Below are 19,615 nucleotides of genomic sequence, written 5' to 3' on the forward strand. Positions count from 1 at the left end.
ACAACTCCCTTACATCCTCATCAATCCCCAATGCGGACATGTCAGATTGAAAGTAGTGTCTTGTGGATTTGAGGGAGCGGTTTTCTTTTAGTTTATGGTACCAGTTCTTGTGTTTTTGATCGTTGAATTTTCTTTTGGGTGGTGGAATAGGGTTACGTGTTTGGGAGGAGGATGTGCTTGGGGTAGGTTCATCAGTGGAGGCGTTTGTTTTGCGTTTCTTAACAAGGTTTTTAAGGACTCTCGACATGATGAATTTCAAGTGCAAGGATCACAAAAAACCAATCACAAAATTCTCACAACAATCCGCAAAATCTCCAACCAAGAACTTCAATATCCACAAATCACAATTATAATCCAAATTACCAAACAACACCAAACATCCAACAATTTCTTCCCAAACAATCCACAATCACAAGAAGAACCACCAATACCACAATAGCACCTTACTACCCACACTACCAAAATTCAAATTCCAAAATTCTCAACAAAATTGCTCACAAATGCTACAAAATCAACAAACAACACAATGTGAGGTAAAATCAAACAACAAACAACTCAAATAATCAACCAAAAACCAATATCAATTATCAAAATCATCAAAGTTGGTACTACCACTATTCATGCTCATGAACAAATCAAAACTTGCAAATATATGACATAATTGAGCAATTAAAATCTAGAGAAGATGATTATACCATATATGAAGCAAGATTGAACCACTTTTAACCACCAATATCCACCAAATAGAAAAACCCCAAATTGTACCCAAGTATGGATGAGAGAGATTGGAGGTTTAATTTGATGAAAGTAGTATGAATTTGATGATTTGGATGGAAATGTAGAAGGTTTTAGTGAATTTGGAGTGAAAATTTGAGTGATTTGAGTTGAAATTTTGATGAGTCATTGAAGGTAGTGGTGCGGTTTTGAGGGTTTGAGGATAATGGGGGTCAAAACTATGAAGGAGGAATAAGGGGAAATGAAAGAAGAAAGAAAGGAAGGAAGATAAAGAAGAGGCTCGGGCTGATGCGCGCCCGCACCAGCCAGGTGCGCGGCAGCACCAGTTGGATGCGCGCCCGCACCAGACAGGTGCGCGGCCGCACCAAATGCGTGCGCGCCCGCACCTGAGCCCAGCCTAGGTCTCTATTCTTATTTTTTATGCTCTTTGTGCGTTCATTGGTGGGTACACGAATAATGATGATGATAAACACCAACATAGGTAGTAACAAAATCCCGTTTTAGTGGGTTTAAAACTAGGATTTCATGAACCCACCATAAGAACCCACCAAGTGCAAACTTCCTTCAACTTTAAAGCATAAAATCTTTAACTTACCTCACCAAGATTCTTACCCTTTTACCTCAAATTTCGATAAAATCGAGTATAATCACATCAAAAACCATAAAACACCTTCTCATTCTTCATGCTCACTTAATGAAATCCAATCCCAAAAATGCAACCTACAAATCCAATCAAGTAGAAAAGTGAAAGAAAAGAAAATAAAAGAAGGAAAAATAAGAGAAATTCAAAAATAAAAAAGAAAAGTTAGAAATCTCCGGGTTGCCTCCCGGGAAGCGCTTGCTTATGGTCCTAAGCTCGACCCTTCCTCCAAATCATGGAGGGTCAAAGAACACCACCTTCTTCAAGGTAGCGGAAAGAGCAATTTCTTTTTCAACTTCTAGCAACCTCTTGTTGTTGCTTGATGAAACTTCCTTCAAAGACTTTTCAATTGCAAATTTTTCTTTCCGTAACTTCTTTCTCTCTCTCTTCTTCTTAGAATCACGAGCTTTTTTCTTTGGCTTGTTGCTTATTGTAGATGGTTCCTCACCATCCATACTCATGGAAACATCCTCTCCATCTTGAGGATAGAGCTCAAACCAATGAGGGATTTCAACTTCCTCCTCGTCCGTTAGCTTGGGAATCATCATTTTCTCTTCACTAACCTTCTTGCCATCAAAACTTGAAAGAACATCATAACAATTCTCAAGAACATCGTTAGTTGAAGAATTAATCATACACACATTATCAATAGAGCGAGGGGAATTAGCACACATAATTCCTTGCACAAGAGACAAAGACTCATGCATTGGTTTCAACTCAAAGCTTTCCTCTTTCTTACCAATTCTCATGGTAATACGACCTCCTTTCACATCTATTAAGGCTCCCAAAGTGGCTAAGAAAGGTCTTCCTAAAATGATAGGGATATGGTCATCTTCCGCAATCTCAAGAACAATGAAATCAACGACAATAGTGAACCCTCCTATATTAAGAGGAACATCCTCAACTCTCCCCCTTGGAATCATAATAGTCCGATCGGCCAATTGAAGGGTTATGTTAGATGGGAGTAGCTCACCTAGCTTGAGTTTCTAGAAAATGGAATAAGGCATGACTCTCACACTAGCTCCAAGATCACAAAAAGCATTATTAAACATTTTCCTTTTGATCTCACATGGAATAGAGAAGTTTCCCGGATCCTCCCTTTTCTTGGGAAACTTATTATGAATGAAAGCACTACAACAACTCCCAACTTCAACCGAATCAACTTCGTTGCACATTCTCTTCCCACTCAAAATCTCCTTAAGGAACTTAGAGTACCTAGGCATTTGGGTAATTGCATCGGTGAAGGGGATAGAAAGGTGAACTTCCTTGAGCATAGCAATAAACTTTCCGAATTGCTCATCAATTTTGTGCCTCAAGAATTTTTGTGGGTATGGAAGGTCGGGTCTCCGCACTTCCTCACGCTCTTTCTCACTACTCCTTTTTTTCTTTTGCACCTCCTCATAACTCACACTCTTAGACTCAACCTTCTCAACTTCCACTCTTGGTTCACTCCTCTCCTCATCCTCCTCAATGGACCTAGAAGCTCCCTCATTAAGAACTCTCCCACTCCTAGTGGTGATAGAACAAACGGGTTTCTTAGGTTCCACTCCTTGAGAAGGCAAAGAGGATGGACTAGCACAATCCTTTAGAGTTTTGGCTAGTTGGGTTATTTGTGTCTCAAGCATTTTGTTATGAGTCATCATCTCATTAAATTTCTTGTCACTCACCGCCATATATGTGTTGATGATCTTGGTTTGGTTATCAATCAGTTCTTCCAAATTTGTCTTAAATGATGATGGTTGGGAATAAGAATTTTCACCATTGCCTTGAGGCTTTGGAGCAAAACCGGGTGGGGGTCCCCTTTGGTTGTTATTTTGAAAACTTCCTTGATTATGGTTGTTGTTCCAATTGCCACGACCTTGATTATTGCCACCATTATGGTAATGATTACCATAGCCTTGAGATTGACTTTGGTTACCATACCCATGGCTCGGGTTTTGATTACTATAGCCTTGGTTGTTATAGTTACCTCGAAAACCTTGGTTTCCTTGGTTCCTATAGCCTCCATTGTTGTAGTTATCGAAACCACCTTGGGGGTGAGAATTCCTATTACTAAAATTCTTAGGTCCATCAAACCTTTGACCACCATTGACATTAGACACAAAGTTCACATGTTCACATTCATTAATTTCAACATCATCACATCCATCAACAAAAGTTTGAGAACACATGGAAGAATCATGATCATAAGATCCATAAGAATCACAAAATAGACAACCACTTGGCATGTTATTGGAAGTAGAAGGAGAAGAGTTAGAAAATGTACCTCTCCCTTTAGATTGGGAAGGAAGACTCAATGAATTCGTAGAAACACTCTCAAGCTTTTCTTTGATCGACGTCACTTCCTTCCCTAGATTTGAAATTTGGGAAGACAAGTTGTTTATTTAATCTCATTGAGATGATCCACCGAATAAACCGCCGAGCCACTCTTGCTCGTAGACTCTCTATCTCCTTCTTGCCAATCTCTATAGTATCTCACCACATCCTCAATTATGTCAACTACCTCTTCTTCCGTCCTATTCATTATAGGACCTCCGGCTCCTCCATCTAGGCATGACTTGCCTTGAGCATTCAAGCCTCCATAGAAAATTTGTATCACTTGATAGGTAGGAATTCCATGATGTGGACACTCTCTTTGGTACTCCTTGTATCTCTCCCATGCTTCATAGAGATTCTCATTAGGCCTTTGTTTGAATCCTTGGATCAAGGCTCTAGCCTTCGCCGGCTTCTTTTGTGGGTAAAAGCAAGACAAGAAAGCTTTGGTGACTTCATTCCATGTCCTAAGGGAATTTGGATTAACCTCCTTATCCAACCACTCTAAGGCACGACTAATAAGAGAAAAGGGAAACAACTTTAGCCGAATAAACTCTTGAGAAATGTCGTTCACCTTGATAGTATTACAATACTTCTCAAATTCCTTTAGGTGATTCAATGGGCTCTAACTCTTGGCTCCACTAAATTGCCTCCATTCTATCAAAGTAATCATGGCCGGTCTAATTTCAAAATCGTTCTCCGGTGTTGTATGTGGAGCAATGCCACTCTCAAACCTATAAGCACCGGGAATTCTTAACTCCTTCAAAGCTACTCTTGGATTCTCTCCCATGGCTTGCTCTTCTTCTTCCTCAAATTCTTCTTCACTTGAGGAACTTAGGCTCAAAGATCGGTTGGCTACCCTTCTTCGTGAAAGTGTTCTTTTAATTTCCGGATCCAAAGGAACTAAGGTCCTAACACGAGTTCTACTATGCATGCGAAAGCTCAAAAGAAATTGTTAGTAACACGGCTACAAGTGTAGCCTAAAAGAAAGAAGAAAAATATTTTTGTATTTTTTTTTAATAAGATGGAATCGACTCAACAACAATAAAAAATCACAACGCCATTCCTCGGCAACGGCGCCATTTTGACGCGGGTTGAAGCTAGGTCGTTGAAACTAACCCCTACCCGAGGCCAAACAAAATTGGTAAACACTCAACACACCCCTACACAAGTATAATGGTAAGTTGAGGGTCGAACCCAAAGGAATGGTGGGCGATTATCTATTGTCTATGGTCAAGATATTCTGAAATGTAATGATTGGGTGTGAATGTTATGCTAGGACAAAGACGAGTAATAAACAAAAAGAAATCAAATGTAATAAACACTAGGGCTAGGATCCACATGTAATCATAACGGATTCAACTAATTGTGAGGTTAAATTGACTAAGTCAAGCTATGTAAGGGAAAATCAATCATGCAACCAAAACAACATATCAAGCTATTCTCTTAGAGGTCTAACTAGCGTCAACTACGATAAACTCTAGCTAGGAAACATCACAAAACAACTCAATCGTGTAAATGCAAGCCACAAATCAATGGTCCGTATCAATGTGAACTTACAATGCAATCTAGTGCAACAATCAAAGTTAGCTACTCTTTAATTAATCACACACATGCACATGATCATCAACCAATTTAATCACATAGTCAACTCCATCAATTTTCCCCAATTAGCTTTAATCCATTACTCATACATGCTTCACCATTACCCTAGCAAGCTATCTACTCACTAGCCATTGAAATCAAAATCAAAACAACACTAAGCAACAAATTCATCATGATCAATTCAAATAAGCTAAAATCAAACACAAATCTTGATCAAAGATCAAAGGAATTAAAGAAAGCTTCAATCATCAACAATCCACCATGAAATTCTCTTACTAAAACCTAGAGTTTCTCTCTCTAAAAATCTCTCTAATTTGATAAAAAACTAATTCTAATTTTGTTCTAATTCTCTCTCTTCCTAAAATAGAAGGAAAAACTATATATAGGAAAGATACAAAAGAAGAGTTAGTTAGATCGTCCCAAAAGAAACACCGGAAGGCGCGGTCGCATCAGAGGAGAGGCGTGGCCGTGGGAAAAAGGGTACGGAACAGGGACCCTAGCAGGCGCGCCCGCGCCACCCAGGTGTGCGGCCGCACCACCCTCGTGTGCGCCCGCACCTGGCAGCAGGGGAGCCCCCCTCTTCTTCTTCCAAGCTCATCCTCGTGGGCTTGACTTTATGATGATGATGAACACCAAGGTGGGCAGTTTTGAGAGGGCCTATTTTGGTGGGTTCATGGCAAAGATTACGCCCCCACCGCATACGTGCACCGATCTCTTGACTTGCTCTTTGCATTCCTTTAAACTTGAAGGTCCGAAAGGCGAACATGAGGCATCCAAATTGATGAGAGGAAAGCTAGGGAATCCTTGGAGACACGATCATAACCTAAAAATAAACGAAAACAAACAAATAAAAGGGAAAAAGAACAAATAAACAAAGAAATGCACAAAACAAGGAAACTAACTATGGAAAGCACAAACTAACGAAATAAAGAACAAAAGTAAGGAAAAACTAAGGAAAATGGATAATAAGAAGCATGAAAATAATCCTAAAAGAGGCCAAATGAGTGCCATAAATGACACTCATCATAACCATCACTTGCCTATTCAAGCAATGAATAATTGCTCTTTGTACTAGACCAAGAAGACTTCATAGCTCCCACTAAACATCTTGTATACACAAGACCTTTTTCTTAATTTTACGAGAACATCAAACGATTTGATTAAATCACAAAATTAAGAACACTACTCCATGATTCTATGCATCCCTAGGATTATTGGATTTTCAAACTTTTGATTGTATCATATACAAATCTTATTTCATGAACAATTTCAAGAAAGCGTTTTGAAATCCATCTACCAAATCTCATAAGGTAGTAATCACTAAAATATCTTTAATAGATCTTTGCAACATAACTAATGTAAAGGTTTCATCGTAGTCACAGTCATACTATGAATTTGTTGAATCCTGTAACAAGTCTTTGCTTTGTATAGAAAACATTTTTCTTCCTTGTCTGCTTTGCTTACAATGAGTCTTACTCAATTAGGCAAATTATTCAAGTGTCATACACTTGCTTACAGATTTAGAATCTATTTCAGATTTCTTGGTTTTAAACCACTTAGAGTCATAAACTTGTCAAATCATCTTTATTACTTGCATAATCATCATGTTCCAAAATGAATATTTTAGAACTTTTAGTCAATATGAAATCATATTTCTTTGGCTAAGTTTTACGTATGCTAGTCATCATTGTGGGTTTGATGCAACAATTGAAACTCATACAACAACTTTGTTTAGTTTTCAATGAGAAATGACAATAGAGGATTTGCACTTGGAATGTACTACCTTCGACACATGGTTATTAATCCCATTACACATAATGAGAGCACGCGTTGTCATTTGTAACATGAGGTGAAACATGCTCATATTGTTGCTTTTATTCGATTACTTCTCGAATTTCTTCAAGATTTTCGAATTCACTTTTCTTGAAATTTTCAAGGCTCTCGAACTTTTCAAGATTTTTATACTCCCACTTGCCTTTTGAGGAGGCACATTTAGCATAGGTTGAACCAACCATGGTTTGAGCCATATTTGTTTGTTTCTTTTCTCGAACTCTTTCGAGATTTATACTACTCCCACTTGACCTTTTGGAACAATTTTCATAAGGGCACCTACTTGAGCAACAAACATTTTGTGCTAAGTATGGTTGTGTAGTAGAACCCCGTGCTCTATGTAGGAATCGAACGTGTATCAAAAAATTTAATACAACTTTTATTCCTTGCTTTGTAGAAAGACTTTAGAAGAACTTTTCTTATCCATATCACATATGAAAGCTTTGCTACATTTTTATTTGACCTATTTTTCTTTGTTTAGTTTTGTAGCTTATCGTAAAAGTATTTCCCTTGAACAATGGTTGGAAGATAGGTAATTTTCATCCATTATCAATATATATCTTATATAGATTGATAGCTCCCTTCATAAACACTTCACAAGGTTTTCTTTCAGAGTTTGTCGTAAAACGTTTTCACAACTCTTGGATGTTCATCAAGGTCTTGACATAAATTCTCATTATTACGATCATATCGCAATACTTTGAATGTGTTGCCAATTATATGTCTTGACTTAAATTTTCACAATTACAATCATATTGAAATGTAATCATTATCTTGTCAAGTTGATACTGAACTTCATACTGAACATTTTGAAATTTTTAAAGTTTTCACTCTTATGCTTCAACTAAGCACAAGTAGTGATCGTATCACAAATGAAGTTTCATTGTTCGTCTCTAGCCTTTGAACCTTTGGTTTTCGAGTTCGAATCATCATTCCTCTAAATGGTGACTTTTCAAAATTTCAAATTAGAATGATAATTACATATATCAATGGATTCATAATCTAATGATATTGAAAGTCCATCCCTTTGGATCTTTTGCATGCAATGTTCATTTTTGTTCGAATTATTTGACATTTTAGAGACAATATATATATAGAAATGGTTTAATTAATTCTATCATATATAACTTTAAACTTATTTAGCAATTCAAAACACATTATGACTCAATGAAGCATAGAATAACATTTATTCCACGTTTTTGAATCTTCGATGCTTAGTCATTACTAACATTGAATGGTGTTTTGATAATGGCAAGAATGAATAACATTTACTTAATTCTAGCCAATAACAAGGTAAGGTGAAATATAGGTTCTACTTGTAAAGTTGCAACTTTTGCTTCTAGACTTATAGATTATACTTGTGAAGTAGCAACATTTTCTTCTAAACTTGTAGATTTATTTCTCCTTTAGCCATACTTCTTCATTGAGTTCAACCTCATTCTCAATGAGAGAGAACTAAACAAGACATCGTATGTACAAGATGTAGCATTATGCTAAATTAATTTCTATAATATACTTCTTAAATTGGAACATTTCCATTCTTTTACCTTCCAACTATATGAGGTAGTTTCTAATCAATTGAAATCGGTCCATTTATTTTTGAAACAATTGTTGTTCACAACAACTTTTAGCATGTAAGCAGTTCTAGGTTTGAGAAGTAGCAACTTGTTTGCATTTCTTAACTCCTTAATGCAATCCTCATATATTCCTAAACCTTTCCCATTTGAGCCACTTAGAACACTTCTCTTAGGTTCAAAATGATGCTTTGCTTAACTACTTTAAGCACTTTTCATGATTTTGCTAAGTCTTATTCAATCATTATTCATATTAGAGTTTAATCAACCATTTAACTCTATATGAAATGGATGAAGAATAATGTCATTCGATCAACTTTTGATCATAGAGATTTCCAATCACTTTCTTATATTCAATCATATTGAAGATAAGAGATTTTATTGGACTTCTATACTTGTCTTTTAGAGGGTTTGTACCTCCCATCTCATTATATCCCTTGAAACACTTTTCAAAATGAAGATGTGTTGGCATTTTACTCAAATATTTTGAATAAAACCAACCTTAGACCTGTGACATGGGTTTTCTAAAACTTTCCTTTTAGAACCATTTTAGCAAAATTGGAAATCTGACATGCATAAAATACTTTTAAAACTCTAGCGCATCATCACAAAACATCAATAAAATCTGACATGCATAAAATACTGAATGCATAAATAAGACATAGCATGGCCCCCAATCCTAAGAAAACTAATAAAGTAAATTCTCCCACTTGAATCATCATGGATCTCATCCACCTTGCTCCTTTGGGCCTTCACTTCATGGGTTTCTTGGATTAACTGCAACCTGTAATTTTACTCTATTCTATCTACTACTTAAATAAATTGAAATAAAATTACACTAATACTTTATCGGTACATAGATCGTACTTAGATTACAAAAATACATCACGATGCGCAGATCGTATTTAGGAATCTACTGGGCCATACTAGTCATTATATAGCAGTAAATAATATCATATATTATAAAGTGCCACATAATAAATCACTCATCATGCTTTCCTAAACTACAACATCGAATGATCATAATTAAGGAAACATAGGATCTAAATATCTCATATTTTAATTAATGCAATTAGATAATATCATATATTATTCATGATTACCAATAAAATATCATATATTTTAAATTAGTCATGAGATAGAATCAAATCTTATTTTAATCTTAAAAGATAAATCATATTTATCCTCAAAGATTATCCTAACAAAGTTAGGAAATTTTATCCTAATTACTAGCCAATCAAAAAATTTTAAATCAATTATATCCAAAAATTAATTATGGGATAATCACATTATTTAAATCAATTTTTATCCTTTTAGAATATGCTCAGAATATCCTAATCAATCTTATCCAAAATTAACCACTTTAATTATGGATAATTATCAAAATCAACTTTTGAAATTTGATATATCCCCAAAATAAAATAAGATTTTATTTTGAAAATATCTTTAAAACAAAATAATTTAAAAAAACAATTTTTTCTAAAAACTGCTGCCACGTCAGTGATAAGTGGCTTTTATGTCACTTTTAGGGGTGCTTATTGAATACTTTTCCGACTTATTTCAATAATTAAGCTCATTTTATCCTTTATTTCTATTATTTTGCTTATTCTCGTCTTTTATCTTTTTATTTGAGTATTTTGTAGTTTTTAGTTTAATTTAGATTAACTTAGTTAACGATTTCACGCTTCTCTCGTTTTATTTATTTTCTTTTAGTTTCTAGTTTGTTTTATTTTATTTTATTTTATTTTATTTCATTTTATTTTATTATTTCTTTAGTTTTAGCATTTTATTTTACTTTATCTATCTTGTTTTATTTTATTTTAGTTTTTGTCCCTATTTCTCTCGGTTTTCTTGGTTTGTGTAGGATTGTGCTCGGAGGTCCAAGGTTCGAGGTTCAATATACGTGTCTCAAGTTTTAAGTCATAAATGGAGTCTCGAATTCAAGCCAAACATCATTCACAAGCTGCTGCCCCTAACCAACCCCCTGCTGCCAGCTTATCAAACACCCCACCATCACCTAAACCTACACCACACACTCTTGACCTCACTTCCCCTGCTCCCAGCTTCCTCACGTATTCCCACACCTCCAATCACCACCACGCAAACCACCAGCCTCCTACATCAGCACTGTCCAGCCGCGCAACATCTGCTGCCACCCTCACTTAACCACCATTTGCAACCTCACGCACCTAGCAACACTAAATCAACAACCAATTCCCAACCATCGCTCCCACAACAACCAATTAACCACCATTTCACACCCCCTGTTCCACCGTCACACCACTCACGCGCAAACCGCCGCAACCAATTCACCACCTCACCAACACTCCCCTGCTGCCAGCCGCAACTCACACCAGCCCACAGCCACCTCCAGCAACCAAGCACATCAACATCAACCACCTGCGAACCTCCACCATCAACCACCCATCAATTCGACTCCACCAGCCACCTCACCCTACTCGCACCACCTCAACTCAGCGCACCCAAACCACGTGAACCACCAACACCACCGCAACAACCAATTCCCCTGCTCCCTCACTTCACGCAACCACCAATTACTAACCCAATCAACTCCAACCACCTTGGCGCACCAATTCCAGCCCACATCACCCCACGTAATTCGCCCACAATCAACCACCAAACTTCAACCCAATTACTCACCAATTAAGCCACGCAACTCACAGCAACCCAAACTCACAGAGCAACCATTTCGCGGCCGCGTAGCCCTGTCAGAAAGCGCACAAAATGGAGTCTAAAATCAGAGTTGAGGCAGTAAGTTTGCGCGACCTGTGCGCGACTTCTATGCAGGCGCGCAATTGTGGGTTAATCACGAGATTTTCACGTGATTAATGAAAATCGGACTGCCACGATTCCTTCAATTAATCCATAGGCCGAGATTTTGGTGATGCTAGATGATGATATTGTTGATGAACGGTGAGGATGATTGTTTGCTGTTGATATGGTGAATGAAAGCAGCCAAGATCGAAAGGGAAGAAGAAGAGGGGTCTGAAGGGTTTAGTGGGGTTTTGGGGTTTTTCTTTTTCCTTTCCATTTCCTTTTATTTTATTTTATGGTAGTTTTGTTTTTTTTGGTTTTTAGTTTAGTTATTTTAATTGTTTTATTTATTATTATTTCTTTTTATTTTCTTTTATTTTATTATTTTTATTTAACTTGTATTATAAATACCCCCTTTGGGGTTATTTTCTAACAACTTTCAATCAACATTTTATTTTAGATAGATTAGATTAGTTTAGCCTATATTTTCTCTCTCTTAGGGTTAGATTAGGATTTTCTCTCTCTAGTTTAGGAGTAGTGTAGAGAGAGAAAGCTTGGATTTCTGTGGAGTTTTTGAGAGGTTGAAGAAGCAACTTTGTTGAACTTCTTCTCATCTATTCAATGAGAATTTTCTAACTTTCTCTCATCTTTATTTCTTTGCTTAATTATTAGTTTTTGCTTTTTGTTTGTTGATTTGAGTAGATTAATTAGTTTGTTTGTTTAATCTTGTTTTTATTCTTATTTTACCTTGTTTTCCATGTCTTTCTTCATTATGTTAGCTTAGGTTTTGTTCCAGGGAATTGGATAAAGGTTATATTAATGAATTAAATGATTGATTGTGATTAGTATGAAATTGTTTCTTGATTATTGTGTATGGGAGATGCTTTTATGGATTAGAATCTTTCTAGCTAATCGATTCTATGCTCTTAATTGTGCTTTCAATCAATTGTGCGAGAGTGAGTTGGTTGAGAGCCCTAAATTCTTCCATATCTTGGCTAGGCTAATTGCACGAGAGTGAATTAGTTTAGTAGGATAATTAACATGCTTAAGTGTACGAGAGTGAGTTAAATGTGTTGATGTTCCTAATCGAGTTCATTTTCATCTATTTGTATGATGTTGTTTAATGTATTGGTGTGATTGGATTCCACTTTCCCTAGTTTTAGTTAATTGCTCTTAGTAGTGTTTAGTTTAACCTCTCTCTATCTCACGACCTTTCCTAGTAGTCTATTTGGGACAAATTAATACACTAAGTCCTTTTGGGTTCGACCCTTTACTTGCCACTAACTAGTTTAGTGTAAGTTTAGGTATTATAAATTTCTAATTTGGTTAGGGTTAGTAGTCCCAACGACCTACTCTTACTCGCGATCAAATTTTGGCGCCGTTGCCTGGGACTAAGGCGTTCATTAGTTTGTGTTGATTAGATTTGCTAGGTTCTTGTATATTATTTGATTTTTGTTTGCTTTTCTTTGTTCTTTGTATAAAAATGGCATGCTTATCTTTTCCTCAATTTGATGGTGAACCCTTCTATGCTTACTTTGAAAGACTAGATGGTTTCCTTAGTTACCATGGGTGTTCTCTTAGTGATGCTTGTGGTATAGCTTATTGGGGCATGAATGAGTATACTTGGGGAATGGTTGAGGACATGAATAATGGTAGATTTTGTCATTTGTCTATGCATGAGGCTTGGGATTTCTTCACATGTCTTGCTAGGGATTCTCTAGATAGAGAATCTCATGTTTCTTGTTTTGATTCTCAATGCCAAGATTCTTTTAATTTTTGCATGAATTCTCTTGATACTTCTTATGTGCCTTGTGATGATCCAAGTATGCAAATTGACACCTTTCCCCCTTATGATCATTTTGATGAGGTTTGTGCTAATTTTGATGATGTGCAATTTGACTTTGATCATGAACCTCAACCCAATAACATTGATGCCCAAATTCTCTCTCAAATGCAATATCTCACCCAACAACTCCAAGAGATTCAAGAGGAACAAAAATTGAGAGAAGTGAGGCTTGCCCAAGTGATGAGTGCAATGTTTGATTTAGATGAAAGTGAGGCACCTCACTTGAAGTGTGAGAGTGTTGTTGAGGATGATGTAGGGCAACGGTGTGAAGGTGAGGGGAGATTTTCTTGTGATGAGAGGATTTTTGAGGATTTTGATCCTTTTCATTCCCCATTTGAGCTTGATTTCCATCCTTCCCCTTATTCACCCCCTTTGAGAGCTTCCCTTGGTGAGGATGTGAGTGAGCCATCTTCATGTTTGAATGAGGGAGTTCACGAGGATGATGATGGTGAGTTTGAGAAATCAAGAGAGATTGAGAGTCCCTTGAGTGATGGTGGAAGAGTTGTGAATGAAGAAAATGTCAATTTTGAGGATTCCAACCCCCTTCCCCATCTTGATGAGTCCACCTTGCATGTTGGTGACCCTTCTATCCATGAGTCTTTGGACTCATTTGAGGTTATGGCTAGTATGTTCATTGAAGGTGTAACAAATCACTATAGCCTTTTGAGAGAGTTCATTGGAAATGCTTCATGGGAAAGGGATGAGTTTGAGAGAAACCTTTATCTTTTCATGCATGGTTTAAAGACTCTAGGCTTTGAGGATCTTGAGGGAGTTGTTGTTCATCGTTGTGATAGAGAGGAGGATAAGGTTGTTTCTATTGGAGAGTTTTTGTTTGAGGGAGATTTGAGTCATGAGTGTTCTTTTGAGGATTCTATGATTGATTTTCATGCCCTCATTGGTGATGTAAGGCCATGTGAGACCTTAGTTTCTCCTCCCCTTCCTCATGTCCCTTTCTCAAGGAAATTTGACCACATCTCGTACTATCCCATATTCCTCCCTTCTTTTGTCAAAGACCTATTGAGGACCTTCTCTTGTTTGATGAGACTCTTCCTTTTCATCCTCCTATTATTGAGGAAATGGGTGATTGTGCCACCCAAAAAGATTTTGAGGAGGTTTTGCCTTTTTATTCTTTTCCTTATTTTTCTTCTTCTTTCTCTTCTTATTTTCTTGATTTTTCTTTTGATTTTTCTTCTTTGTTTTGGCATCTTCCTCCTCACTTACGTGCAATAATCTTGTTGCATGTCCTCCTCCCTTCATTTTCCTACTTGTTATCATATGAAATGTGTAGTAGTGCATTTGATAAGCTCTTGTGTTCGTTGCAATATTATTTACTAGAGTGGTCTCGCTTGGACGTTAAACAAGCCTTTCTCGGGTAGTAACCCGAGGTTTTTATTGCTTTCATTTTATTTTCTTTTTATATTAGATTTTCTCTCATGGAAATGTTTGTGTGCCTTTTTCTAGGTACATAACTTGATATACACTTATGCATTGGTTTGGATCAAGAATCAAGGAAGTTTGACGCTTATTTTTGCTAGCATATGGAAATCGAGATTCAATTCAAGAGGAAATCGGCTTTGAAAGGTTAAATTGGTTCATTTGTGGGTAATTACACCCACCAATATCCGGTAATATCTTTCCTAGCTCTTTCTCTAATGGTTGGTGACTCGTTGGACTTGTGTTGGTTTGTTGGATTGATTTCTTTCTTTTCCCCTCCAATGGATTATTTTGTTTATATTTGAGTATATTGTCTCACTCAAGCTTGGGGGGAGGGTATTCTATCATGTTTGGTGGGATGTTGATTCATTTATGCCATGCACTTGAGTATATGCATTTCCATGTCTTTTCTTTTATTTTGAAAAATCCAAAAAGATTTTTGTTTACTTTCAAGGTAATTTTGGCAAAATGTGTTTTGTTTGTTCTTATTTTGGACATTTTGTTTTGGGACTTGAATCCTTGAATGTTTTTCTTCCTAAGTGGTAAATGTATGCACGGTTTGAGAGTGTTATTGGTTGACTCTAGGATACTATATGCTAAGGTAGTCGGGTTAAGAACTTTTAGGGGTCCATGAAGCCTTAGTTCTCGGGAATGTGGTAAGATGGAGTTGCTCTCTATAGTGGATTTGAAACCCTTGGTTGATATTTGTTTGGTTATAATCCCTTGTGAGCTTCTTTTGTTCTAGCCTTCATCACCTTGTTGTGCGGCTATTTAGGATCCTTGACTATGCATGTCTTAATCCTTGTTTTGACCCATAGCTCCCAAGATCGTGACCGAGCCACTCTAGGGGAGGAAAAAGGAACCTTTTCTCAATTTTCTTTATCTTCTTTTTATTTTGTTACAAATTTGGTTTTCTATTTTGCATCGACTTACTTATTAACCAATTTGAGCCTAATGTTTCCCGCTCTTGTTTAAACCGCGTTACAAACCTAATGGCCTATGTTTACCAACCCTTTTAGTTAGTAAAGCATTGGCATGTGAGGTTTGAGTTTTGAGAGTGTTGAAATTTAACAAGACATTTTGTGAATTGGTTTAAGTACGGTATTGAAAGTTGAGCTTGAAAAGAAAATGCAAAAAAGGTTGAGAAGAAAAATGTAATTCAAGAAAATCAAATGAAGTTTCAAGAAAAAGCCGTCCATAGTTAAAAAAAAAAAAAAATAAAAATAAAGGGCAAGGACATCAAGTAAGACCTAAAAAAAAACGCAAAAATATTTTAGTTTGGTTTCGTTTACTTCCCTAGTTTAAGCATTGAGGACAATGCTTCGTACAAGCTTAGGGGGGGGGGGGAGCGTTACCTCGGTTTTGGTATATATTGTGTTAGTGTTGAATAGGCTTGGGGGAGATGGAATTATTGGTATTTTTGTTTGATATTTTGTGACTTCTTGAGTTTGTTTTTGAGAGTAGGCCACTCTTTTGCTTCACTTAGGAAAAATCACCAAAATTTTCAATTTTTTACCCCGCCTTAACACTTAGCCTTACGTTACAACCCAATAAAAGACCCTTAGAATTTAGTGGGGTTGGGTCAAAGAACGGTGGAGGGAGATAGACTTCAAACCTATGGAGAGAGTATGCATAGTTGAGATGTCGAGATTACCTTCTCAAAGTTTTTCATTTCTTTACCTTTTTTCCGGTTCCTTCGTGGAATCATGAGAAACTAGCTTAAGGGTTGATTTGAAGCTAGTGGAGAAAACGCGGCCCGATCGGTTGGGACTAGGGTGGATTGTGTCCCCATTAGTTCTCTATGATTAGCATATGTTATGTTTCAATCAACCATTGACATCTTGTAACGTGCATACATTTGTCTATTTAGAAAGGTTTGCATTCATTGGTGCTTGTTCCTATCTCTTGTCCAAATATGAACTTTGTGTTTTCTTTCTCCTTTTATGTGTCTTTTTCTTTTCTTTTTATTGCCTTGCCTTGGTTTTTATATAGAGTTGTGGGTCAAACTCTTAGGACACCCTCACGAGAGCACACTCGTCCTCTAGGGCGATCTAGGGGTTTAAAGGGCTTGTCTTTAGTTGCTAAAATTGACCGTGATTCCTACGAAAGTGAGTTAGTGTACATTCTTGTCTCCTTTAGTGTCTTAGATTTGCTTGAATAAATCACTCTCCTTCTCCTGTGTTTCATGTTAATTTGCTTGAGGACGAGCAAAAGTTTAGCTTGGGGGAGTTTGATAAGTGACTTTTATGTCACTTTTAGGGGTGCTTATTGAATACTTTTCCGGCTTATTTCAATAATTAAGCTCATTTTATCCTTTATTTCTATTATTTTGCTTATTCTCGTCTTTAATCTTTTTATTTGAGTATTTTGTAGTTTTTAGTTTAATTTAGATTAACTTAGTTAACAATTTCCCGCTTCTCTCGTTTTATTTATTTTCTTTTAGTTTCTAGTTTGTTTTATTTTATTTTATTTTATTTCATTTTATTTTATTATTTCTTTAGTTTTAGCATTTTATTTTACTTTATTTATCTTATTTTATTTTATTTTAGTTTTTGTCCCTATTTCTCTCGGTTTTCTCGGTTTGTGTAGGATTGTGCTCGGAGGTCCAAGGTTCGAGGTTCAATATACGTGTCTCAAGTTTTGAGTCATAAATGGAGTCTCGAATTCAAGCCAAACATCATTCACAAGCTGCTGCCCCTAACCAACCCCCTGCTGCCAGCTTATCATACACCCCATCATCACCTAAACCTACACCACACACTCTTGACCTCACTTCCCCTGCTCCCAGCTTCCTCACGTATTCCCACACCTCCAATCACCACCACGCAAACCACCAGCCTCCTACAGCAGCACTGTCCAGCCGTGCAACATTTGCCGCCACCCTCACTTAACCACCATTTGCAACCTTACGCACCTAGCAACACCAAATCAACAACCAATTCCCAACCATCGCTCCCACAACAACAAATAACCACCATTTCACACCCCCTGTTCCACCGTCACACCACTCACGCGCAAACCGTCGTAACCAATTCACCACCTCACCAACACTCCCCTGCTGCCAGCCGCAACTCACACCAGCCCACAGCCACCTCCAGCAACCAAGCACATCAACATCAACCACCTGCGAACCTCCACCATCAACCACCCATCAATTCGACTCCACCAGCCACCTCACCCTACTCACACCACCTCAACTCAGCGCACCCAAACCACCTGAACCACCAACACCACCGTAACAACCAATTCCCCTGCTCCCTAACTTCACGCAACCACCAATTACTAACCCAATCAACTCCAACCACCTTGGCGCACCAATTCCAGCCCACATCACCCACGTAATTTGCCCACAATCAACCACCAAACTTCAACCCAATTACTCACTAATTAAGCCACACAACTCACAACAACCCAAACTCACAAAGCAACCATTTCGCGGCCACGTAGCCCTGTCAGAAAGCGCACAAAATGGAGTCTAAAATCAGAGTTGAGGCATTAAGTTTGCGCGACTTCTGTACGGGCGCGCAATAGTGGGTCAATCACGAGATTTTCACGTGATTTTAATGAAAATCGGACGGCCACGATTCCTTCAATTAATCCAAAGGCCGAGATTTTGGTGATGCTAGATGATGATAGTGTTGATGAACAGTGAGGATGATTGTTTGCTGTTGATATGGTGAATGAAAGCAGCCAAGATTGAAAGGGAAGAAGAAGAGGGGTCTAACGGGTTTAGTGGGGTTTTGGGGTTTTTCTTTTTCCTTTTCATTTCCTTTTATTTTATTTTATGGTAGTTTTGTTTTTTTTTTTGTTTTTAGTTTAGTTATTTTAATTGTTTTATTTAGTTTTATTTCTTTTTATTTTCTTTTATTTTATTTTTATTTAACTTGTATTATAAATACCCCCTTTGGGGTTATTTCTAACAACTTTAAATCAACATTTTATTTTAGATAGATTAGATTAGTTTAGCCTATATTTTCTCTCTCTTAGGGTTAGATTAGGATTTTCTCTCTCTAGTTTAGGAGTAGTGTAGAGAGAGAAAGCTTGGATTTCTGTGGAGTTTTTGAGAGGTTGAAGAAGCAACTTTGTGGAACTTCTTCTCATCTATTCAATGAGCATTTTCTAACTTTCTCTCATCTTTATTTCTTTGCTTAATTATTAGTTTTTGCTTTTTGTTTGTTGATTTGAGTAGATTAGTTAGTTTGTTTGTTTAATCTTGTTTTTATTCTTATTTTACCTTGTTTTCCATGTCTTTCTTCATTATGTTAGCTTAGGTTTTGTTCTAGGGAATTGGATAAAGGTTATATTAATGAATTAAATGATTGATTGTGATTAGTATGAAATTGTTTCTTGATTATTGTGTATGGGAGATGCTTTTATGGATTAGAATCTTTCTAGCAAATCGATTCTATGCTCTTAATTGTGCTTTCAATCAATTGTGCAAGAGTCAGTTGGTTGAGAGCCCTAAATTCTTCCATACCTTTTCTAGGCTAATTGCACGAGAGTGTATTAGTTTAGTAGGATAATTAACATGCTTAATTGTGCGAGAGTAAGTTAAATGTGTTGATGTTCCTAATCGAGGTCATTTTCATCTATTTGTATGATGTTGTTTAATATATTGGTGTGATTGGATTCCGCTTTCCCTAGTTTTAGTTAATTGCTCTTAGTAGTGTTTAGTTTAACCTCTCTCTATCTCACGACCTTTCCTAGTAGTCTAGTTGGCACAAATTAATACACTTAGTCCTTTTGGGTTCGACCCTTTACTTGCCACTAACTACTTTAGCGTAATTTTAGGTATTATAAATTTCTAATTTGGTTAGTGTTAGTAGTCCCAACGACCTACTCTTACCCGCGATCAGTCAGCCA

The 19,615-nt window shown here is 36.9% G+C and overlaps 1 protein-coding gene and 1 non-coding gene across 2 annotated transcripts; one reads left to right on the forward strand and one right to left on the reverse strand.

The window, feature by feature from the left end:
* Positions 1-2,361: 2,361 nt before the first annotated feature.
* Positions 2,362-3,000, reverse strand: LOC145631889 (uncharacterized). The gene has a single exon (XM_081684115.1). The coding sequence runs from the start codon at positions 2,998-3,000 to the stop codon at positions 2,362-2,364; it is 639 nt and encodes a 212-aa protein (XP_081540241.1).
* Positions 3,001-3,987: 987 nt separating this feature from the next.
* On the forward strand, positions 3,988-4,093 carry LOC145564613 (small nucleolar RNA R71). Its single transcript, XR_014094868.1, has one exon. It is a non-coding gene; the product is annotated as a small nucleolar RNA R71 (small nucleolar RNA).
* The last annotated feature ends 15,522 nt before the right edge of the window (positions 4,094-19,615 follow it).

Source organism: Chenopodium album, chromosome 1 (genome assembly GCF_948465745.1).
Source record: "Chenopodium album chromosome 1, dcCheAlbu1.1, whole genome shotgun sequence".
NCBI classification, from domain to species: Eukaryota; Viridiplantae; Streptophyta; class Magnoliopsida; order Caryophyllales; family Amaranthaceae; genus Chenopodium; species Chenopodium album.